Source organism: Chroicocephalus ridibundus, chromosome 5 (genome assembly GCF_963924245.1).
Source record: "Chroicocephalus ridibundus chromosome 5, bChrRid1.1, whole genome shotgun sequence".
In the NCBI taxonomy this organism is placed as follows: domain Eukaryota; kingdom Metazoa; phylum Chordata; class Aves; order Charadriiformes; family Laridae; genus Chroicocephalus; species Chroicocephalus ridibundus.
The window spans coordinates 56,755,184-56,780,387 of NC_086288.1; the positions used below are offsets into that span (position 1 = coordinate 56,755,184).

The 25,204-nt window shown below is 42.1% G+C and overlaps 1 protein-coding gene across 2 annotated transcripts in view; it reads right to left on the minus strand.

The window, feature by feature from the left end:
• The window catches only part of SLC2A9 (solute carrier family 2 member 9), a 115,028-nt gene that overhangs the window by 89,596 nt on the left and 228 nt on the right, over positions 1 to 25,204 (minus strand). The window contains exons 2-6 of one of the 2 annotated variants that reach the window (XM_063336683.1): positions 20,724 to 20,809; positions 14,847 to 14,945; positions 8,329 to 8,489; positions 1,549 to 1,673; positions 200 to 345 (exon numbers count right to left, since the gene is read on the minus strand). In XM_063336683.1, coding sequence (XP_063192753.1) covers positions 200 to 345; positions 1,549 to 1,673; positions 8,329 to 8,489; positions 14,847 to 14,945; positions 20,724 to 20,786 — 594 coding nt within the window. In that variant the 5' untranslated portion in view covers positions 20,787 to 20,809. Of the gene's footprint in view, positions 1 to 199; positions 346 to 1,548; positions 1,674 to 8,328; positions 8,490 to 14,846; positions 14,946 to 18,693; positions 18,796 to 20,723; positions 20,810 to 25,204 lie in introns of those variants that run through there. The other variant, XM_063336682.1, reaches the window with a different exon arrangement.

The window sequence follows — 25,204 nt, forward strand, 5'->3', positions numbered from 1 at the left end:
ACCAGGCCTTTCCCAGTTCTATCTGACTTTGAAAAATTATAAGTGAAATATGCAAAAAACTCTTAAGAAACAAAACTCTTCGAAACAAAAAGATAATGTTTGTTTTCTACTTTTCTAAGGAACTCAGTCAAAATACGAAAATATAACACTTTTAAGCATGTTTGTGTTCTTTCACAGAGAACATCTGTTAAATACTTACCTGCCCAAATATTTCTGGCAGCCCCAAAACTTGACCAGTGAAAACACCAATACAGATGAAAATCGCTGTGACCTGACCCAATGAACCACGGATTTCTTTAGGAGATATTTCACTCAAATACATGGGAAGGGCACTCAGAGAAATGCCTGTAAAGGAAGGGGAAAAAAAACATATATTAAGTCAAATCATATTTTCATCATGCCAGGTACGAAACAAACTGGTCTACTGAAAGGAGTTTAAATGCTCATCTGCTCACAAGACCGGCATAAAACCAGGCAAAGAACAGAATTATATTTATCCACAGATAATATGAATTATCTTCTCTGCATGTCTAATTACTCTTGGACCATTTAATAACCATGGGATTGATTATCTGTTATGGATCTACAGTGATGTGCATAGGCTGCTATTTGATGAGAAGCACCAAAGGTTACTCAGAGATGAGAATCACCAGGAGAACAGATTTTATGTTTTAAACTCATTCATTCCAAAGCAAGCAAAATCATGTTAGCACTGGTGCAGGTAAGGAAAAAAGAACCAATGTGTCAGGCAGAGAGGGCAGACACTGTCAGATGAAATATTTTTACTGTAAAGGGTATTAGCAGATGTTCCTCTCAATACAGGCCTACAGCTGCAATGAACTCTTAATAGCAGGCATAAAATAAGGGCAAGAATGCTGCTCAAAGTGACGAGAAAACAGATGCATGACTGTGGTTAGTACAATGACAATATTTACAAAGCTCCGAAAGTTTGGTTGTTTGGTGGTAATCTAAGACAAAAATTAGCAGTCAGCACCAAAATTACCCATGAACTTCACTTCAAGTGATGGCCGTGTCCACTTTTAAACAACTGCAATCTGTGCCTACTAACAACATAGACAAAGCTTGCCAGGAAGAGGGTTTAGCGATGCAAAGGTCAAAGCATGTTCCTTTGTTTAGAGTCAGGTAATTACACTGAGAGGGTTAAACCATCTTGATTCATCAAGTCCATCTCCAGATTAAGTATTTCTCACCATCTACCCATCTGTGAAGCCGCTGAGAGCCTCACTACTAGCTGCAGGACTATTCTGGTGCAGCAGTGCCTCCATGATTTACTTTTAAACTGGGAAGACTCTGTTGCTAGGAGCAAATGATGATGTACCAAACCTTCCACTTAATCCTACTTGTATTAGCATGGAATCCAACAACTTCTAAACACAAGGCAGCAAGCAGCTGATTTGCCCCAGTGAAATCAGTGTGGCTAGTCCCCGAAATGCCTCTTTAATGTAAAGAAAGATCTAACTGGGGGAGAGGAGAAAGATTGTGCATGGTGCAAGCATTTCAGATATATACAGTGTGATAAAAGCTTACCTGCATCAACACCCATTATAATACGTCCCAGTATGAGCATTTCAAACGACCCCGCCAGCAAGGAGAAGGACATCAACAATGCAGCTGTCACTGCAAACACATTATTGAGCAGCAATGTACATTTCCTAAAAGAAAAAGACATTTTATGTAAGTACTAGCATCACAGCAGCTTAATCTAGTCATATTCAAAGCACGCTAGGCTATTATTCTTAAATATCCATAAGTGAAACCAAAAAGTGCCTAACAAACACTGCTTCTTACATGTTTTGTAGAGTTCCAAAATACAACACTATACACAAATGGATACAGTTCCAAACCAATGACACAGCTTTAAAATAAAACATATCATAGTCAACTAAAGCAATACTTCAAAGGCACAGCAATTGGCCATCCTACACATCCTAAGAACCCAAGTGCCATGCCCCGAGACACTGTATATGAACATAAACAAGCATACTCTGGGCAAATGTATGTATGTAGGAACCAAAGAATATACTTCAAATAGCAATAAACTGCTATAACTATAGGCATTTTTATGCTACATACAGTTTTTGCCATTTGGAGAACTTCCCAACACTGACATATTTATGTCATTATAATTCATCCTTCTACCCATGATATTAAAGAAATACATTAAGCAAAATTACTTACTACTTGTAGAGCTAGAAAAAAAACACTGGGGCTCACAGAAGTGATAAAAATCAATCTCCTTACAAAAATTGTTGAGTTAACCAAAATATTGAGATATATCTTTTTCACCCCAAATTTTTAAATTATTCCATTCAAAGCAGTCAAATAAAATGTGAAAAAAACCATTTCTTTCAAAGAAAAGAAATGTAAAGTCAAATTATTACTTTGTTGAAGAAGTACAAAGAAAATCAAAAATATATTTTCAAAATTTCAGAACATCTCAATTTCTCGCTCACACTATACCAACAGCTGTATTTCTCACAGTTTTCATCTTCTAGAACTTTCTGCTTAAGTCTGAGGGACTCATCAATTCTACAGTTACTCATAAGTCTTGTAACTTCTGCAGAAGGAAACACTTTACAAAAGAAATGACATGTAGGATTTCACGGGCCTTTGACAGTCAGATTCAAACACTGACATCCAAGGTCTCATTTCCTGAACACATGGAAGAGGGGTTAAAGATACAAGATCAATAGCTCTGCTGCAATGATTCTCTATTGAAAGATGAAGTAAAAAAATCCACCCAGAACTCAGAGAATCACTGCTACCTTATACACATCTCTTCACAAATACAGATTTCAGTGGATTTTTGCTAAATTACAGCCTGCAGGTGAATGGCTGGAAAAGCTATTATCATCATCAGGTTCAGCCTTGCGAGTGACTGAGAAGTTTCTTACAATTCTTACAATTACAATACAGAGTCACAGCCAGAGCTGGGATATCTGCTGGAGATGTGGTGGGCTCTCTACAGCACATCACAACGAGATACCTGCTTTGCATCGCTTGTTCTCTAACACAAGACAAAACACCGTAATTTTCACAATTACGTGGCAAGAGAATGATTGTACCCTATGTTTTCTATCTGTGAGTCACCTCACTTAGTTATAAGAGGCAAAGCAACAAAGTTTCTCTTTACCAGTCACATAATTAAGAACAGTCTTGTTTTGGCTCTAGAGGTACAACTCAACACTGAAGCCTCTAATCCCACTCACAACAACATATGAAGCTAACAACTGATTTGAACAAATTTACCTGGAGATAAACATCACTGATGATGTAAATTATGAGGATTCTATTAACTTTGACAGTAAATAGCACAGGCTGAAAATACACCAATTTTATTAAAAAATGAAGTGGTATTAAATTTGTAAGTATTCTCAATGGATTTTCAATCTCTATATATTGTGATTTCCATGCAAAAGAAAAGCAATGATCAGAAAGGCTGCCTACCCTTTTCTTTTCCAAAGCAGGTAACAAACTGACCCAGCAGCCCTCATTCTTCTCGAGTTCAACACATAGGTACCAACTGGACATCTCCCACCCATTGAACCAGTCATCCAACTTGTTACAACAGATCAATAAATTTTGATAGCAAGTATTTTTAATACTTGTATTTTTAGAATACTTCTCCTGTTTTCTAGTGGTTTTTGAACATTGTTTGAATGAATAACATGGTTTGAAGATCAAACAATGACATATAGCTTATTGAAAGTATGTTTATACAACACAGCTGTCAGGCATGATGATGACTTTACCATTTGAAACAGATTTTTCAAATGGATATAATTTGAGAGGGCTAAAAGTGATATAAATAAGGCCAGACATGGAAACACTGTTCATTCAGGACAAAAAAAATGCTATACGTTCATCTCATGTTACTACTTTCTTCTTCTATAATTAAAAAAAACCCTACAAAATATGTATCTTTTTAGAAAAAGTTGGCCAGCGACCCCTTATTCTATGCAGCAAAGAATAGAAAAGCGCAGCCTAACCAACCAAAATAAAAACAAAGGATTTTGTCTTTTCCAGATCGAAAAAAATGAAAACAAGAAAGTAAACGCTGTTTAGAGCGTTACTATATAAAGCATGTAAATTTTGGTAATGAAAACACTGTGCTGCGTGTCTGTGTTAAGGTTTTGGAAGGGAAGAGGCTGCAGGGGTGGCTTCCATGAGGAGATGGAATAAGAGAATAATAAGGTCAGTGGGGAGAAGGTGCTCCAGGACTGAGCAGGTACATCTCCAGAAGGACTGTGGCCCATGGAGGAGCCACACTGGAGCACAGGAGAAGAGTAAGAAGGAAGGAGCAGCAGAGGGGAGTTGCTGCCCACTGAGCCCATCACCCTGCACGGCCTGTTCCTTCACTGCACGGACTGAGTGTCACCCGCCATGGGAGCAAGGGGGAGCAGAGGAGCTGTCAGCCTGGGAAACTGGGAGGAAAGGTTTTTTAACATTTGTCTTGTTTCCCAATACCTGTTCAGTAATTAAATATTTATGTTAACTGGCAATAAATTAAGTTAAATTCCCCAGGTTGAGCCTGTTTTGCCCATGGCAGTAATTGGTAAGTGTTTTCCCCTTCTTTAGTTTGACCCATGAGTCTTCTCACTCCCATTCCTCCTACATCCTACGCCAAACATTACATTTTATAACTTAGTGCCAAAACTGGTTCTCTCTAAGACCATGCTGCTGCAGGAATGATAGTATTGCCAAGGTCGGAAGGGACCTTTCAGATCATCAAGTCCAACCATTAACTTAACACTGCCAAAACCACCACTTAACCATGTCCTTAAGCACCACATCTACCCATCTTTTAAATACCTCCAGGGATGGTGACTCAACCACTTCCCTGGGAAGCTTGTTCCAATGCTTAATAACCTTTTTGGTGAAGAAATGTTTCCTAATATCCAATCTAAACCTTCCCTGGTACAACTTAAGGCCATTTCCTCTTGTCCTGTCACTTGTTACTTGAGACTGACCCCCACCTCGCTACAACCTCCTTTCAGGCAGTTGTAGAGAGTGATAAGGTCTCTCCTCAGCCTCCTTTTCTCCAGACTAAACAACCCCAGTTCCCTCAGGAATGTACCTTTCAATCCTGTACTCAATGCGAAGTAGTCCTAAGAGAAGGACCATTTTCTCAGTAGAAATCAGTTTCTATAAGCATCTCAGCTGACACAGTTCACTCACCAGCTAGACACCAATAGAGCTGAGCTGTTGTAATAACTTTCATGAGGGATTTGAATTATTAATATTTTAGTCTAAAACTCCCAACTAGCAAAATGATAGAATTAAAGTTTCTTCAAAAATGTATTGTTGTCTCAAAATTCAGTAATAAGAAAGACTCTAGAAGCTCCACTTGGGAGCAAATATGATACCTCATAAAGAAAGTATAGTAAGGTAACTATGTGTTTAAACAAGAAGCTGTGTGTTCTTTAAACTAGGTGTTTAAATAAAAGACAGTAACATATTGAATATCAAATCACCATTTCAACTACAGTAGACTTCAGAATAACCAAGTGGTAGCATTACTAAAAAAATCTTGATAAATGCCCTTAATTGCTTCAAAATGGTTCACTGTGCTTGAAGGAAGGCCTTGTTCTCCTCCTGCAAACGCCTCTCTAGCAGTGGCCTAAGCAATCCACTAAGCATATCGCTCTGGGTGTTCAGGATACGCGACAGCAGTTGCTCTTCAGTAGAAGAGAATATATATGAAGTGCCAAAGCCACATTTGAATGTGTGACTTATGTGGATCAAAGCTCTCTTTGAAAAAATTAGTCTACATCTCTCTTGAAGTAACTAGGGCCTAGGAGTCTGGTAATTTGAAAATTATGTTATTAACCTTACAGCAATATGATTCAAGAGTGCTCTTTTTAAAGTCATATATTATTTCTGACTAATGCTTTTGATCCCCCTTAGTTCATTATTTTGTGTCAGTGTAAATGGAGCTCCACTTCGTCATACATACAACCCTCCAACCTACACTTGAATGATTTAACAGCGGAGTATTTTATTGTTCTGTCAACATTTCATAATGTGCTCCTCAATTACCGTACCAATATGTCAGTCTGGTTTCCTAAACCAGACGAACACACTGCAGTGTGCATAGCAAGCTCAAGAACCACACTTTGATGTGCAGCCTTTATCCAGCATCCCTGAGAGATGCAATCCTTTCCCATCTCTAATCAAGTACTTGTACACCATACCTATGAGAGCTGTTTTCACAGTTTAACAGGGATACACAATAAACAGGGGCAGAGTCTGCAAGATGCAAAGCTCTGCCCTGGAAATATGACCTGCTCCCATCAAAGTCATATATATATATGTCTGACATCAGCCACCACTTTAACAAAACTGCACACAAAGCTGTTTTACTCTTCATCTAAAATTCAAGACTTCTATGAACCTATTTTTCACTTCACTTTTTAATAAAGTAAAGAAGACTCAGCAGCAATTCTGGGAATTAATCAGAGTAAGGCATAGTTTCATATATTTAAGGGGTGTGTAAAACCCAAACTGACAATTTGGCAGAAGACTGCAAGCCAAAAAAAAAAAAAAAAAGTGACTATGAAAAATATTTAAGAATTGAAAATCAAATGGTCAAGGGATGGAACAAAGTAATGAAGAACGGATAACTGATTTACAGAGCAGAGAATACTGACTTGCTGTAAGCATGAAATGGAAGAATCTGAAAACATTCTCTTCGAGGTGAAAAATGGGATGTGGAAGAGTTGAAATAATGACAGACAGGCCTAAGAGAGTACAGTCTAAAGCAATGGAAATAGTCAAAATGCAGAACAGAAAAGTAAGAACGGTGGAGGTGGATGGTTATATTTAGCCGCCGTGACGACCTTCTCCAGTGATTTAACTGAGTAAAAATTATCAAATTATACTGAATTTACAATTAAGGAAAAGCCAAATGAGCAGTTAAGATGAATGCTATAATGGCTTTTTGTCCTGGTTTGGGCCGGGTTGGCCAATGACAGGACAGCAGATGGTCTCTACTCCGCTTGCTCTAGGGAGAGCAAGAAGAGAGATAAAGAGGTTTGTGAGTTTAGAAAAAACTAAACTACTTCAATGAAATATTACTAATAAAATTTAAAAAAAAGAGAAATAATGAAATAGATACACTATATACAAATATACACAAAACCGTATCAAGCTCCCAGGGAGGTGTCACTGGCAGGCCCTGGGAAAGTTCCAGACTTGACTCAGCGACAAATGGGAACTGGAATACACTGACCAGGATCAAAAGCCAGATGAGCTGACGGGGTCCTCTTCGGACGTCAGTCATGGAAGAAGCAGTCCATTGAAGAGGAACCCAGTGGAGAAGATCCGAAGGAGAATGGGCTCAGAGAGGAACCAACCTGATCCCTTTGATCCCTCAGCTTTTATACTGAGCGCTGCGGAGGGGACGGAACACCCGATTGGCCAGTTGGGGTCACCTGACCTGTCCACAGGTGCAAACCCCCCCCCCAGGGTAAACAACCCAGTCGGGGTCCCTGGTTGCCACGGCAACAACTGTGCGCCAGGGCCTCTCTCCCTCAACAGGAACCTGGCTCTGCTGCACCCCAAACCATTTTTTCCATGCCCTTCTAAATATAGGTGAATTACAAACTACTTTTAAAATCTCTTTGGAAGACTGTGCCAAACAAAAAAATTGACAGAAATATCTAATTAGTAACTGCAGCAGAAAGGCAAACACATACCAGGAAAGACATTCCTAAAATACTCATACTCCCCATGGTCAAGACTTGGTCAAATACTGCATCGCATAGAGCAGGAAAGGCATCCCCAAGCTTGAGGAACACCAAGCACAAACTTCACCCTACTTTGGCTCTTCAAACGGTATTTTAAGTTGACGCAAGGAAGAAAAAAAAAAAGAGCAAATGCTTATTACCACATGACAACATAAGATGAGAAGCAAACGAGACACGTTGATAGCTTTATTTGTGCTCAGTAAGATACTCAGCAGACTCGTGAAACAAGAATGTGCCAATTCTTTGTGAAATCTTTCCTATTTTATGGCATTTTCCTTTTGCACTCTTGACAATTCAACCTCCTCGACACCCCAACGCACTGCCCGTTCAGAGCAAATGGCTTCTGTCACAAAAATGATGCACAGTAAGGCCAGACAGAAAGGTACTGATTTTACTCTTGGAAATTCGTAATTCTTAAAAATGAGCTTTCATAATTTGAAGATGTTTAAATTTACATTCTGGTGAAGAGGGTTTTTAAAAGAAAAAATTAAAATAAAGCCTTCTAGAGAGACTAAGTGAAAAACTTCTTTAGAAAACACGCGTTTTCCAATACACTTACCGTCCAAAGAACTTCACAATTGGGGTAACAATTATGGCACCCACAAGGCCACCAATGGCAAAAATAGAAACAGTTATGGACCAGAGGAGAGTCAGTGTGCTTTCATCCACTGAGAAGCCATATCTTCTTTCCCAAGTTTCATTGTAAAACTTCTTGATATACTGAAAGAAAATACATCATAACAATACACGTAAATAAGAAAAAAAAAATAAAAATCACACTTTAAGAACACAACTGAGAGAAACAGAGTTTAAAAAAATACCACAACAGTAGGTTGCTTGCAGGAATCAGCCTTTCTCTTCTATCGCCCTCCTTCAACAAACAGGGCATCACTTTTAGATGCAACTGCACTGCTGACTAACTGGACCAGTCAAAGCGTACACACATTTAACTACACGCCGGTCATAAACAAGGTGGGTAAAAAATAATAGGTACACGTGAATGTAGAAGAGGCTAATGAAAGAGAAACTCCTATAAAGCAAGGATGTTACCTTTTAGGTTGTCAGTACAACATTAACAGTTTGGTTTAGCCTTACTGTGTACTCATATATAAACATTTCAGCCTGAACTGGGGTTAAAGGCTCAGGCACAGAACGGTTGCGGTGGGAAGGAGCTCTGGAGGCCACCTTGTCCAACCCCCCTGCTAAGCCAAGCAATGAACAATAACATGTTTCTCCCAAAGCATTTACAGCCAAGACAAATAACTGTTAAAGGAGGGAGGCAAAAGCTGACAGATGTTGGTTTCATACTGATGGGGGGAAAAGAAGCCCACAGTATGAGTCAAAAAGAGCTAGTTGTCTGACACCGTTAAAATTAAGAATCCCAAATCACTTTTATAGGTATTTATAGCTTCTTCCCTTCAAATTTACAAAATTAAGAATCCCAAATCACTTTTATAAGTATTTATAGCTTCTTCCCTTCAAATTTACCTAAGCTGCCTTTTGAACGCAGTTCAGGTTGCTAAACAAGGTAAGCAATTTATTTTCAGTAATGAAAGATGTAGCAAACACAAAATTAGACACCTAAGACCCTGATACGAATCTATCTGCCAGAGAAGCTGGTTCTCCTAAGAAATGAAAACCTGAGACCTATCCTCTAATTCTTCAGCTATCCCGAGACCTACACTTTTCTCCCACGGCAGCTTAATTTCCGTAAGACACTTCCATAAGGGCCCTTCCAGGGTATCTTTTGAAACTCCAAGTGCCTCTTGAACCTCTAGAAAACTCCGACAGATGCCCGAGTCACAATGCTCCTTTGCAAAAGCCATGCCAGCTCTTCCCCAAATTCTCACTTTTCTACTACAGTTTCTGATAGTTTGTCAGGTACAAATAACAAATTGTTAGCGTGTATGTTCCAAGTATTCCCCCTAAAAAACTACTTTTTTCTTAAGGTCACATTAATCCTCTCAGTGTTACTGTTACTGAGGCTATTCAGAAAGAAGTTGAACTGTGATATGAAGCCTATATTTTGAGTTATTTTTTTCAGTCTTGAATAAATGTTAAGATATTTTGGCAATGCAACACAAAATTATTATTTTATTCCGCGTCTCTACTGACATTTCCACTTGTACAATACATCCCCTATAAAGAAGGTTACAACGTGGGACCTCTCCAGACTTTTCAAATTCAAAATATTAATTCAGGTTTCTTATTCTGTCCTTGTATTCTCTGAACACCCTTTTTCAGCTTTCATTTTTTGTGCCTGCTGAAAATACTCAAATTCCAGGACTGGCTCACTTTTTTAGCCTTCAATGTGCCAGAGTTTATATTCTGTTTCTGTTTTCCTCATGTGAGCACAACTGCAGTTTTTTGAAAGATGCCTTCTAACAACTTCCCTTCCCTGCTGTTTAATTACATCAAAGTTTCTTCATCTTTCTAAAAGGTAAAGACGTCATAGCTCCAGTATGACATTTTTACACAGTCTCTGTATCCCTTGCAGAGATATTGCCTATTTATCTTCCTTTTAGTCAACCTTCCTCATTTTTATGCTGTTTCCATTTCAAAATCAAGCAAAGCTCCAAGGCCACCATGGTGCCTGATGCTCTGGTGAGGATAGTGACCAGTCGCTACTGCAGAAGGGCACAGCATGCTTGTGTAACGCTCTTGCTCATCCTATGTCACCGCTCCCCAACAAGCTCTACAATACCACAAAGTTCAATCTTGGCACTTTTCCCCAGTTTCTTCTCAGGTTTCCTCCAGGATGTCATAGGTACTATATCATCCTGGATAAGCCTAACACTACATTTTCCCTGTTCAAACTAGGAATTTCAAACTTCAGGTATTCCAGCCTTGGACATATGAACTATTTGATTTGAGGACTTTATTCAGTTTGAAACGCTACCTCTCCACCTGCAAAGTACCTAAGAAAGGTGGAGGTAGAGCATACTACTGTCTTCCTTCTATCAAGGTTCTAATAGGTCTTTTGTGCCCTGAACTAAAAGGAGGACAGGGATATGTCTCCCATCCTATCTTATATGTTTCTATACAAACAGACAGGAAAAAAAAAAAAAAAAAACAAAAAAAACAAACCCACAAAAAAAACAAAAAAGAGAAAAAAAGTCAATTTGGTGCTTGGTCCATTTAGAAGAATCTCACAGTAAACTTCCGAATCTGCCATTAAATCAAGTAATACATCTTATCTCTTCAACATCAATACTCAGATTATATTTAGATTCAGATATCTTCTTGTTTATTTGAAGTTCATTTCTGATAGTAATGAATACTACAAGAAAACATTTTTAGAACACTATTAGCATTTCTTGTTAATGATGATGGCTAAAAATAGTATGCAAATTATTCTCCCCTTGTGTTATGACTGATTGTCTCAGCATAGCTTTGTTATTTACAAGAAGACATCAAATAATTGCAAATAGTCAAGAAAAGAAAGTACAAACACAACATTAAACAGTAACAAATAAATGTGCTGGCATGTACATCACCTGTGTCTGGATTCCCATTGCCAATGAATGGGAAGCTAATAACGTACAGGTTTTAAGGAGCTGCACAGGAAACAAAACAAATCTGACCCAACAAATCCACTGGATTTGAATCCATTGAGTTTTGTGGAAAGGCTCCTTTGGGATTTTAATCAGATGTCTGAACAATACTAATGGCATAAATCTGCATACAAAAATTTTAGCCCCTAACCAAAGCCTACAAGGAATGGTAGCTGACTGATATCAGTATCTTGTATTCTGCTGCCTCAGTTCATTAAGGTAGCAGTGCTAGGGTGGGAAATATAATGGGAATACAAGGAATATATATATATATTTATATATATAAACAAAAGGGATATATTTTAAATATAAGGGAAATATTTTCCTTGTCTCTACTTGTAAATAAATTACATCAAGTGAAGAGATGAACTGGCCTTTAGAAAAGAAAAATGACTTTAGCCATAGTGACGAGGGTGACTTATGCACAGTGACAACTATCCAACTGGCTAACACAGCAGGCTATACGTTTTTGTAATAGTCTCACTTTCCCTGTATCAGCTCTAAAAGGAATGCAGAGCTGCAGCCACCCGCAGGAAGGGGGCAAGGGCTGCGCGGCAGTAAGTGGCAGAGACTTCGCTTCCCGCACGAGCACAAAGCACATCATTGTTCTGCAGACCTTGCCCACAACCAGTCCATGGAATGAACTGCAGAAATTCAGCTCAGAAAAAGACAGCTTCAACTTGGCTTCAATTAAAGCGTTTGTCTTCCTACTGCCAAATACTCACATACATTTTTAATAAATTCTGGTAACTCTTTGAACAAGCCCATGGAAACATCTTATTCTGGGTTTCTCCTGTGGTCAAGCGCTGTGTGCAGGGTGAAGCACACCTGCAATGGGCCACTGCTCTTTCCCACTGAAAGGCAAGCAACTGAGAGGGAAGCGATCTCTGCTCTGAGCAGAGCTGGTGTGGTTTACTGCCCCCTTGCAACAAAAAGGAAGTTGGACTGACTCTACAAGATGACCTGCAGTAAAGTTCACCGGTGAGAACTGCAAGGGTATTCTCCTAGAGTCTGATGAGCTGGCATAACTTGCAGCACTGAAAGGAAATGTACACAAGAATTTACAAACAGTTCTTCAACGCTTCAGTCTTAAATGAACTTCCCCCCAACAGTTCAGGCATCGTGTGTGATGTGTTCAGTTCCAGGATCCTGGAAACATCCCATGCCTTAGTCAACAGTCATTATCAAGCATTTTTTCAACGACTCTCGAAGCATCACACAGTCCTCCTCTAAGGCTGGAGGAATTTAGACATCAAAAGGAATTATACTGAAGTAAACAGGGGCAGAAGATACCCAACATCCTACAGAGAGATGCTGATACAATGCAGGCTGTAAGCTGCACATCACCAGAACAAATTATTTGTCCTAACAAGTTTATAAATGAAAGTCAGCTTGCAGCTTTCAGGAATTACTGCACTCCCAATATAACCTCTTATAAGAGTGCTATTTAATATAGCTAAAAGCTGCTCCCCTTTGGTTTTCCTCAGTCACCTCACATCAGTATTCCCAAAGGGTCACCTTCCAGCGGACTGATCTGGTGACATACAGGGGAAAACAGATGGGGCAAAGGTTCTTTTTCTTGTGCTGCAAGCAGCACAGCTTTGGTACAGCTCACTCCTCCCCACCACGGCTACGAGCAGAGCCCAGACTCTTCCCTTCAACCTGGTGACTGCAGCTCCAGGGACAGGGACAGGAAGGTGGCCTGTCCTGGGCAAACAGATGACACAGATTAATCCTGGGGCTAGAAAGAACACCAGAGGCCACACTGGTATTTTGTTCTTGAACTACACACTATGTATTCCTTGTCAGTAGGACTACTCTGTAGCCCTAGCTAATGTATGGCTTAACACGAATAAGACAGACACAAAGTTCTCAATCACACACTGAAACACCATGCTGGAAAAAGGGAGACTTCAGGCATACCTGTCAACAGAATGACCAAACCCATCATATCAGCACGGTGGACAGTTTCAGTCCGAAAGCAACAGTAAAGATTAAGCAAAAATGGACAATCCTGGAAGCATTACTAACCACGACATCTGAAATTTCATCATTCGTCACAGTGTATTAGCACCTTCAACCTCCCCACCAGCACTCTGGTCACCACTATGATCTATCACATGGTTCGAACCTAAGTGTCTTGAGTGTTGCCAAACAGCACGTCCTGCCATCCTTTCTTTCCTTTACTCCTGCAGAAAGCGACTGGAGAGCTCTGATTACCAGGACAGCCCATTTTTTAAACGTCGCTTAAAAGCTTAGAAATTGGATCATTCTGACTGCTCTGTTGAAAGTACAAAGGCAGCGCAGGAAGGATGTCTACCATCAGGACAATCAGTATCATTGCTCACAGAATTTCAGCTTACTGCTGATTTCTTCTAAGCCATGTTTATCTTCTGGTGACTGCAGGGTGAAGTGATGCCTAGTCATGTCATGCTAGGATAAATATCAAATTTGTCCAACCGTGTGTTATTGGTACAGAAGTGCCAGGAACTTCAAGAAAATTTCCAGAAGTTACAAAGGGGGCAATTAAATCTTTCTACAGGGTGAGTCTCTTCCTAATCCTTTGGGTCATCAGTTTACCAAATAAAATACACATATGAAACATTAATTTAAAAATAAAAAAAAATCTTCTTTCATTATTTGCATAAATATTGCATCCGTCTTTAATGTGACCAACCTGTTTAGGTGGAAACGTAGCCACACATTTTTATAAGAGATTTCCATAAAAGAAGGAGCTTAGCTTTGGAAAGGAACTATTTTGAAATGAAATTTCAACAGTTAGTTCCCAAAATTACTAGCTACTTTTTCAAAACAGTGTTGCTTGCAGCTCTACTGAATTGCTTACTGCTGTGCTCAACTGAATTAAGAGGATCTCTAGAGAGGCAGTGTAAAAACAAAATGTACTTGTGATGATAACTGATATCTTAATGAAATCCCCCCCAAATATTGTACCCTGATTTCACAGTACCCTATTCACCAAATCTATTCCATACGTTGCAGCCAACATACGGTCAACACAGTGGTTTCGAATTCAGAACCAAACAAGGCATCTCCACGAAATGCAGAAGAGGCCCATTATTTAAGAGGAAGCCAGAGGCATTATTTATAATACCAGTACTGGGGGAATTAAATGTTGTACAACCCTCCAGAACTGAGCAATCTGAACAGAGGCTGCTGAACACGTGCATAGAGCTACCAAATACCCACTAGAAAGACAGACTTTCAAAAATACCTTATCACATAAAAGTGTGCAAGAAGATTTAGTATTAGTCTGGGCTTGGGCAGAAGCAAACCACGTGCACTCACTCAACAGCAGCGTTTACTTTCCTGACAACTGCTGAATTTATGCGAAAACCTCATGGACAGCAGAAAGAAGCTTTTGGTCACAGGAAAGTTACCGTATTAGATCTAACCTCTTCTACTATATCAGGAGGACTACAAAAGCAGGCTGTTGAGAGGCACACGCTAGCTGGACAAGGCTGCCCTCTACTGATACTAAATTCCAGTTTTGTCAGTCACTTACCACTGCAGGAGCGTTCACCACCGAGAGATTGTAACCATACAGAAAAGACGAGCCAAAAGCACCAGTTAAAGAGGCTACGATAAGACTTCCAGACCAATTCTGAAAAACAAAGAAAAAGATGTGGCCATTATTAACTTAAAATTAACGTACCTCAGGTTTTAAGATTCCTTACGCTATCTTGCATCGCTCCTGCAGGCAGATCTCCTCGCTGCAGAACAGTGGCCTGAAACACTTCCCCTTGCTGCAACCCGAGGGACAGTAAATTTGAAGTGACAGCATCTCAGTTAACATTTACCGAGGCATAAGTGAAGGTCTGAACTTCCTTCAACCTCACAGATTTTTGCTGCAAGCATCCCATCAGCCCCCACACCAAAAAGTAAAACACCGGAGAAGCATGCTCTCGGCAAAGGACACTGTTGGCAAACATATCATTAACGCAACAAAGCATTAGGAGTAGCATATATTTGACACAACAGGTCCATGGTTAGACCTGACTTAGGTGAAAGCCTGATGCTGTGCCCCCCACTCCCAGGAGCAAAAGGATTAGTGAAATTGTGACCCCCAAAAATAACATTATGTCTACAAACTAGGTTTTGTAACCCACATGCAAGTTTCCAACAGTAATTTGCTGCCACACACACATTCTGGTGGAGACACCGTTTGCCCTTTTTCCCCAGTAACACACCTGTAATTCCCCTTCTCAGCTCTTCTCCCTTCATCCCCCTCATCCTGTTTTTAGCCCACCTCTGCTACCAATTTCTTCTTACACATCAGCTATTGGAAAAAAAAGGTAGCACTGCTTAGACACTGGACTTTCACCCAGTTGATCTGAGAGATTTTGCATTTTGGGGTTTTTCCCACCTTCCCCAGTATTACTTTCTGCCACTCAGTTCTCCCGCTGGATTACAGAGAGTGGCAGAAGTGATCATCACCATTTCCAAAAGACGCTAAAGTTAGTGTTTTGGTGGCTGGTCAGCCGAGAATGTCATTTTGTAGATCATGGAAGACAACTCAACTTTCTTGACTTCTGAATACATTAAAGTGGATGGCTTTCTAATGTGTTTTGATTTTAAAAAACCAAACCAAAACAAAACAAAAAACCCACAAAACTCCGATAAGAATCTTGAATTTCAGGCACAGCTCACTGTAGTTTTATGCCCAGCCTCATCACTCCCTGAAGCCTCAAGGAGAAAGACCTGCTTAAGCAGGCTTGATAAACTCAGCTTCAGTTATATTGCTTACAGCACACACAACAGGTTAATGAGCCAATACGTTCTGTCAACTGCACACAGCTGTACGCTCACTTTGGAAAATTAAGATTTGGAGCACGAACTAGGTGTGTGTAGCTAGCACACAGTGTAGCAGCAGTGACGATGCACCGTAACAAGCTCCACCAGCCTCAGAAGAGGCACGGCTGGGCAAGCCAACATGCTGTGGCTGTTAGGACGTTTCCACACCGTCGCCGCAGACTCACTTTGATGGATGAAGAAGGGATGAGGTGATGAGATAGCTGGGTGCCAGGGAGCGCAGCATACAGCCCAGCATGCCTGGGGTCTGCCACGCGCCGCAGCTGCCACTCCTAAGGGCTCAAAAGACGCCCTGCGGGACAGCCGAGAGTTTTTAACTTCTTCCACATGATGTGGGAAGTTTTTAAGAGATTACACAGTTCATTAACCAGCCTGTTTTCAGTCAAGTCGGGAGGAAGTGTACAGGGGGGAAAAAGCCCTGTGTAAGAAATATATCCCATTGAGTTCATACATAAGCCAAAGGCAATTTCTTATTATTAGCCAGCTTCTTAAAATGAACCTGCCACCCACACACACAAAGCTTTGCACCATTACTTTGGTAGCAAGCAGTAGACATTTTGACCCAAGGCTTTATTTAACTTGCTGTGATAACACCTCTTACTAGGTGCCCATTAGTTCTCTACTGTGCACACACCATGCTCCTACACATAGGAGGGACTGCGGTTACTCTGAACTAATGACACTGAGGAGAATATTCCTGGAGGTCTCTCAGGGTGCTCCCAATGGGTTCACAAAAGATAAGCACGAGTTCACAAGTGCTATGTGGTAATCTCAATGCAATATTGCTAAAGGGCTCGGCTCCAACAGTGTTAGACGCATCAGAAAAATCCTGCAAACAGAATGATTTGGACCATATAGCCTAGGATTTATTAAAAACTCTGGTGAACACTTAAACCTTTCAGCACAGGCAAATTAGATGCACTTGAGGCTAAGTGGAATATAATGCAGGACAACTCACTGAAGTACCGCCGAATTAGAAAAGCCCATATCCACTTTATTTTCAAGTGTTGCTAACAGTTGGGTTTAGAGCCTACTTCAATACCAAGAATTTTTCAAGTATACAGCCTGCTGCAGAAAACCTCAGGCTTACTAAATTCAGGAGTTTTACAGGTCTTGGAACAAGAACTTCAACTTCTCCATGACCTGTCTCCTCACACACTATCTTAAATATTTGCTCAGGCTTCCGCAATGCCAGATAAAAGACGACAGCACAATGAAGCAAGAACACCAAAAAAAAAAAAAATCAAACTGTTGCTCAGAAAAATATTAACCCTGTGACAACACTAACAAAAGAAAAGGAAAAAAAAAAAAAAAGTGTTTTACAGTGACTGGGAAACACGAAGGCGACCACGCCTCCCTCATAGGTGTTCCTTCACCGCCATCCGTGTGCTCATGCGTCGCTGCCACCAGCACAAGGGCAGGTAGGTGTGACCGTCACCACAGCAATAACTGTTCGGTCAGAAAAGTTGCATGTCAGTTCACAGCAAAGCACTCCAGATACTTGAGAATGGCTTCCTCAAGAGAGCCTACAAGTTTTGGTCCTATCACAGATCCCAGGGCACCGTGCTCTGAAAGATGCTTTTCCCAACTCCCGCCCTTCTACTATGCCCAAAGTGTAGCATTTGTGTCAGCTACTGTGAGCCTCAAATTGTCTTTTTTTTTTTTAAATGCATGCCAACTTGTGTTTCAGTTTTCAATACACAGTTGAGAATATTGTATTTTGGTTAGTTAGTCATAAACCCCTTCTCAGATTAAAACACGCTTATAAGTGTACACCAGGAAGTTTTGCTGCTCTTAAAAGGATACTGATGAGACTTTCTACTGGTACTGGGAACCTGGATTTTGCAGCACCTTACCCGACACCCTTAACGAGATACGGTTTTAGGAAGGCACCGAGTACCGGAGCGATCTCCGTCCAGGCGAAGGGACCGACGGCCGGGCGCTCCGGGCAGGTGCTGCCCTTGGCCCGCCAGGCTGCGGGGGCTGAAGCAGGGGACCCCCCCGTCCTCTCCCCCCGGGCTCCCCCTTGCCCCGAGGACCGGCCGACACCGGGTGGCCTGGGGCAGAAGCGGTGAAATCTTCTCGCCTCGTCCCGCTCCCACTGCGGGGGCGGCTGCCCTGCCGGCACAGGCGCTGCCCTCCGCCCGTCCTCTGCCTGCCGCCTCGGCGGCCGCCGGTATTTTTAGCTCTGCCCGCCGCCAACCAACAACTTTCCGAGCGGGGAAGGGCTCGGCGCCGCCGCCGCTCTGCAACCTGAGCTCCTGGGGGACGGGGGGGCTGGGAAGCCGCAGGGAGACACCGCGACTCCCACCGCCACCGCGCACCAGCCTCGCCTGTCCCCGCTCCCTGCCGCGCTGGGGAAGGACTGAAACCAACCCCCCACCGCCTCCCCGGTTAATCGTCCCCCGAGGCGCCGGCAGCGCAGGCCGGGCTCCCTCTCTCCCGATCACCCACCCCTCGGCGCAGCGGTGGTCGTTTATCCGGAGAAAACACCCTCAGGGAGACGCCAACACGTTGCCCACCCCCGCGGCGCTACTTACGCTCCGGCGGCGGCCGCCCCTCTCGCCCCGCGCCACCAGCGTGGCCGCCTCGGCCCCCGCCGGCCGCTCCATGCCGCTGCCTCACGTGCGCAGCGGCCGCGCATCTCCGCCGGGCGGCGGGGGCGCGGCCGCGGGAGGCGGCGGGGCGAGGGAGGGGGGGCCGCGGCCGGTGCTCGGGGGCTGCCCGGGGCGAGGGGGGGCGGCGGTGGTGGTGGTCGCGGGCCTGGCCGCGGCCCCGTTCCGCAGCGCCGGCCACGGGAGGACGCGGCTCCCGGGAGAAGAGGGAGTCGGGGGGGGCCGCAGGCCGGGCTCAAAGGATGGAGGAGCCCTCCCTCACTTATCTGCCTGCTTGGGCATAACTTAAGAAAATCTTCCTGCCCGGCAGCCCTGCGTGGGGTTTCCCGGCAGGCATCTTCCACCCAGCAGGGACTGACCCAGCGGGGCAGGGAAATGTCACGCCCGGGTGCTCATCACGCCCCCACCGCCGCGAGTGGACCGCGGGTCGCAGGGGGTGCCCACGCCGCGGGTGCCGTTGTGAGAGCCGGGCTGCCTCGCTGTAAGCCGGGCGCTGGAGGAAGGAGGGGAAGAGTTTTCCCCGTATCGCCGAAGCTGAAAAGCGACGATGCCACAAGAGCTGTAGCGAATTAAGATGTTAACCGCACGGCGTAGGGATGTTTCCACAGCCTTAGGAGGTGTAGATCTGACACGCCACAGCGCTGCTGTGTAACAGAGGGAGATTAGACATGCTACCTGGGGAAGATAAACTCTTTCAGCTATTACTTTTAAGGTGCCTATTTGCAAACATGGGGATTTCGAACTGGTAAGAGTTAAACTACACCACCTAGTTGGCAATGGATGAGTATAAAGTGCATCTGGGCGCTATTCCCAGATGACTGCAGTTAATATTGGTGTAAATCTGTGCTGTTTCCACTTCTGACATGCTACATACTTCACAACTGGCTTGGCACTCTCAAAGACACAGTAAGTAATGCCAAAAAGCACTGCAGGTTTGAATGCAGTTTATGATGCAGCAACTTTGAAGTGTCGTTGTCTCAGATCAAGCTGAGCAGTGTGAGAATAGAAAGCCAGATGCTACTTATTAACATGTAAAATTATTGTATGTATTGAGAAATGTCAGCATGGATAGTTGACCGGACATCATTTGTAATCTCTTTGGATGGTCATAGGTAGTAAAAGAGTCAAGTTAGGAGAGTCAAGCTTCTAAAATGCATGGAGTGTATTTGAGATGAATCAGACACCTGTGTTTTATTTAGCTTCATTTTAAATAGCACAGTGCAAGTAGTTCAGTTCATACTCAAATACAAATAATATGGCTGCATGTGATTAATATGCATATAATTCGTCACCTTAACACACTCACATTTTTTGACCTTTTACAATTGTCGTTAGTAAGTTACAGAAACTAAACACATGCTACTCCCTGTACCCCTCAAATTTTCATCCTCGCAGCTTCCCCTTGCTCAAATCTCTGCATTCACATGGAAAGAAGCATCAGTTTCCTCTTCTCTTCCATGTCAGAGTGGAAGGGGAAAAAGGGGAAGAATACACAGCTTTGCGGGTTCTTGTATAAGAAAGGTGTCAGAGACAAAATCAAAGCTTTTTTCCACAGAATACATCCTCCCAAAATTTCCTTTTGAAGGCACTGAAACTCTCCTCCAAAATGTTACCACTGTCCTCAATGACAGAGTCTCTCCCATGAAAGAGGAGATCCTAAAGTCAAGTAATCACAGAATGGTTTGCCTAAACCGTTTTTTGGCTAGTTCAAAACCAGCCATATATATATATAAAGAGAAACACGGGGAAAAATGAGAGGCCTGTGGTGCAGCCTTACAGTAAGCCCGTGAGCACTCCAGGTACCAAAGGCAGAAAGGAAACAGCAGCATTCATGTGTTTAGGACACTGAGCCTGTGACTGCAAGTATTCATATAGGTTCCAAATAGTTATTTTCTGCCTCCAGTCCCCAGATAGCAAACAAATGCGTTGACTGAAGATTTGGGAAATTCACTCACCGTTTTTTTCTTCACCACCTTATTTTCTTTGATCTCACCGTTGCTTTGCTGTTTGTTCTCCATTCTGTTACCTTGTCAGGCAATAGCTGAGAAAGAAAAGAGGGAGAGTTGTGGTACTGTTCAGCTGAGGCAGGGTTGGTTTTTTCCTAGTAAAATCATAAACCTGAAGTCTAGCTACTCTCTTCAAAAGTCAGATCCTCGTTCAGGAAAGCGTAGCAGCACCAAACAGAATGCAGTTAAAAGCAACCAAAACGTACACGCTAACTGTGTTAAGGAGTCTAGTCAGAGGGCAGCATGCTTTCTGGAGCAGGCATGGTAGCTCCTAGCACATCTAAAGAATGAAGGGGAAAAACCTACAGTATCAGGTCCTTCATTGGATGCTTTGTCTCTATTAGAATAGGAGCATCAGACCCACTGCAACTACAAAAGGGTAGTCAGGTGGAACGACATTACTATGGCTGGGTTGCAGCCAGGGCATTTGGATTAATTGCTGGTGTGATTCTAATGATTATTAGACCCTATATTAGCTGGGGCATTGCCTGAACGTATTTGCAAAGGAGTCGTCCACTTATTTACTGCTCTGTCAAGAAAATTCTTGCCTGAACATCACCATGTGCGCTTTAATAATGTTAAAGGACATTTTAATCACCATTTATTAAGAAACGAAACTGATTTCTGGGGTTTCAGAGAGGATGATCTGTTATTTACACTGTGCTTCATTGCATGATCTTGGGCAGTCTTTCAGTCTGTTCAGTTCATTTGGAATATGGATTACTGGGTTCTTCTATCTCAACATCTTGAGATGACAGCACATTTCAAGATTTCTGCTTACTTGGTCGTTATGGTAACAATAGATCCCGTCTTGGATGCAAATTGTCTTGTAGACAAGAACCTACTAGATAGCGAGCTATGATACATGGGGAGTAAGTCAATTTAGTGAAACAGCACGTTGGAGTGGAAATTGCCACACATACAAGAGATTCCCTAAGAAGAAATTCTGCCTGAATTCTGTCTGATACAAGTACTGCCATTGGCAGTACTGGGGCCATTATATCAGATGGTTCCAAGAAATCAGGCTGAGCTTTTAAGTAAGAAGCTAGAGAGATGACAGTATCCTATAAGCACTAAAGCCAGAAAAATTACCTTCTTCCCTCTCTACCTCCCAGTGCAGTCAACACTAAAAACCTACAAACAACTCCTTTCCTCTGCTGCAAAGGGCCTTAGTCAGTTCCTGCTAAATTACTCTTCAAAAAGAGCTTTCAAGGCAAATGTATTTCACTTTGTAGGAGAGATGCTTAGTCTTATCATCAAACAGTTCACCTGTCCCATGCCACATTTAACAAGCATACCAAAAATAATGTCAGACTTGCTCGCTGCAGCACCCACATGCTATACAGGATGTCATATAAAGATAATGTAGATAATTGCATTAATGAAGGTTCTGAGAGAGCACAAACAAAGCATCATCAAACTGGAATTTAAGAGCTTACAAGACAGAGAGTATATGGGGCATAGCACTGAAACAGAAACAGCACAGGCTCAGTCAGAAATAATCTGCTAAGCATCTAAAGACGTATAACTCAACCTCACAGCTGAGACACTAGCCAAGGATAACTTCTGCTTGCTTTCCCTCACTGCATTTTTTTTTAATATGTTTGAATACTCCTCTTGTTCTTTGAGCGATCTTTAAAACACTTTCAAGATACGTCTCTTGTGTCTGGAAAGTTTAGTTGCTAACGGTGCACCACCTGCAGAAGTGTTCAGATTGAACTGCCCCTCCAATGTTTTCTGTAAGCCTAGTTTCACAACTTTTTAAACATATCCACTTGTATCTAGAAAAAGGAGCGTTACCATATCCAGTACAAATACCCAATGTGATGCAAAAAATAAGAAACCTGCATGGATTTGTCAATGTTACTTTTGCAGTTGTGTTGACTTGTGTGCAGGGAAGAGAGACATGATTACAGCAAGCAGGAACCTGATTTTCAGATTTCAGTGCTTGAAAAAATCTAAAGAAGTGATATTCCACTCAGAGGAATGAAAGTCTGATATTTGCGCTGCTGATGCTGGTTGCCGTTCGCTGAAAAAAAATTAACAGATAGGGCAGAAAAGTATATTTTTTGAACTTCATATTACTAGTACTAGGTAAGTTGCTTAAGGCGTAGATCCAGAAATATTCATTGATTAATCAATCTTTATCATGGAAGATTTGATCTGTCTGCTCCCTAGCTTGTACAGTTGGTCAGGAGGTGCCCCACAAATCAGGAAAGGCTCATTTATGTCAGGCCAGGGAGCACCTTCCGTTCCAGCATTACAGAGCTACAGATTGCCTACCTCCTTACCCAGAGCAGTTTATTTAGCAATGTACAGGTTGAATTCATTAGTAGAACACACAATCCAACTGAGTCCTGCAGCTGGAGCTTGGCTTGGCTTTGTTAGCCTTGGCAAGGGTGGCTCAGCAGTTCACAGCGCAGGACCATTATGTGCACAGCAAACTGACTTGAGAGAGTTCTGAATAAGCCTACTGTAGTCTAGGTTTGGTTTTAAACTTCTATTGAATATTTATCACTCATTAACTGACTGTAAGTCAGGAAAAACAAAAGCTATCGGAAAGGTGTCGTGTTCACAAAAAGCAAATATGCAAAGGGAGCAGTTTCATATGAACTCAGATTTTAAATAGCCATATTTGTTATGTTAGATGGCAGGATCACCAAGGAGTTGACCACCTCCAAAAAGCTGAATTATAAGTCACAGTTATTAAGAAAGAACCCCAAACTAAGAAGAGTATAAGACCTAGAATAGATCAATTATTGTTGTTGTCCAGCCTGAGTGCAAAGCACTGTTTGGGCCAGTAGCCAGTGAGGGCCCGTTTGCCAACTTCAGGTGCCCTGGACATACACAAAGCCACCGGTCACTCCACCCAAGGCACAACACAAGTAACCTTCAGGCAGTTTATCTGCAATATGAAAAGTTCGTCTGACACAAACTCCTCACGATGGGCATACATGGCTTCCATGTCTGTCTCTCAAGCGCAAAATATATTACCTCTATAAAAAGATTCTATCTGTGTCAACATTGCACTACTATGCACAGGGAAAATGTGGAAGTCAGAAGAGCAGCTTCCAGCCGACAAAATTCACTTGCAATTATAAACACAGCACAGCCTCTCAGGGATGGAAAGGGACTGCTTTGCACCCTTCAGAGTAAACCTCTTTCAGGTATAGCACAGAATAGTTTGGTTTCTTTTAAAAATGGTAAAAAGGAGCACTAAGAGAGACAACACCGCAACAAGGTGTGAATTGCAAAGCTTTGGAAAACAGTGGAAAAATAAGCCAAACAGACTCTGTAAGTCCTATTGAGCCATAGTGAACATCTAATAATTTTTGCCTTTGGGAAGGCAAAATTGTCCAACTTGAGAACTTTGGTTCCCTATGCATTGTACTGGAAATAGGTAGGTGGAGACGGAGGAGAAAAGCTTTGAATCTCACTCCTATCCTGTAGCTTACATGCTTTAGAACTACTGCCACTGCCTTTTTCCACTCAGCTCACAGCCGAAATTCTCTGTGGCTGACCACTTGTGCCTTTCAGTAAAGGAGCCATCCTTGCAAGGCAACAGACTCAAGCTGAGGACTTCCCTGTGCTTCCAGCTAGATGCTTCCGTCACCAATCTACCATGCGTACTTCAATGAACGTGCTCCTCTCCCTGGTACTGTAAATCACACACACACCCTCACACAAAAGAAATCCACCGTGAAAAGATTAGCTAGAGCACCCAACGTGAAGAACACATTTCAAGTTTCTGTGTCCCTCAAATCAGGAATGATTTATGTATGAGATCCTGATAAGCACCACAACTATCTGGTTAAAATAGGTGTTCTGGAACTCCATTAAGAACTGGGGGATTCTTTTCTTCTCAAATAGTTTTGTTAAGCTAGATCTATTCCGGTGCAGGTGAGACTGTACAAGTCAATGCGTCTTACACTGTTTATGGAAAATGTCAAACAGTCTCAATATTAAAATACCATTGCTGGAGTCAGGTGTGTCATGCCTTTCATTTGGCGCAGAGCATTCCTATGGTACTGAACCATCTAGGAAGAGTTATTCTCAAATACTGTAGACACCCCAGCTTCCAGAAATACCTGTTTTCTTAAGTAGTCAGTTGACAGTGTTAAAAAATGCGTATGTCTCGTTTTATCTATAGCTGTAGTATCAGTCCGAAAGTGTCTTTACAAAATGATGAATTACTGTATCTGGATTTCATACAAGTCACAATCTGATCTCTTATACCGAGAAGGAGAAAAATTGAATTTCTATTTCAAAATGAAGTGTTTTCATTGTTGGGTTTTTTTTTTTTAAATATAAATTGGGGGAAAAATAAAGCTATTTTCCATAGAAATCTATTAACCAGGAGAGGAAGACAGAGATTTCAGAGTTCATGACTGCTTATACAGAAGCTGAGTACTCGACTAGCACAGGAAATT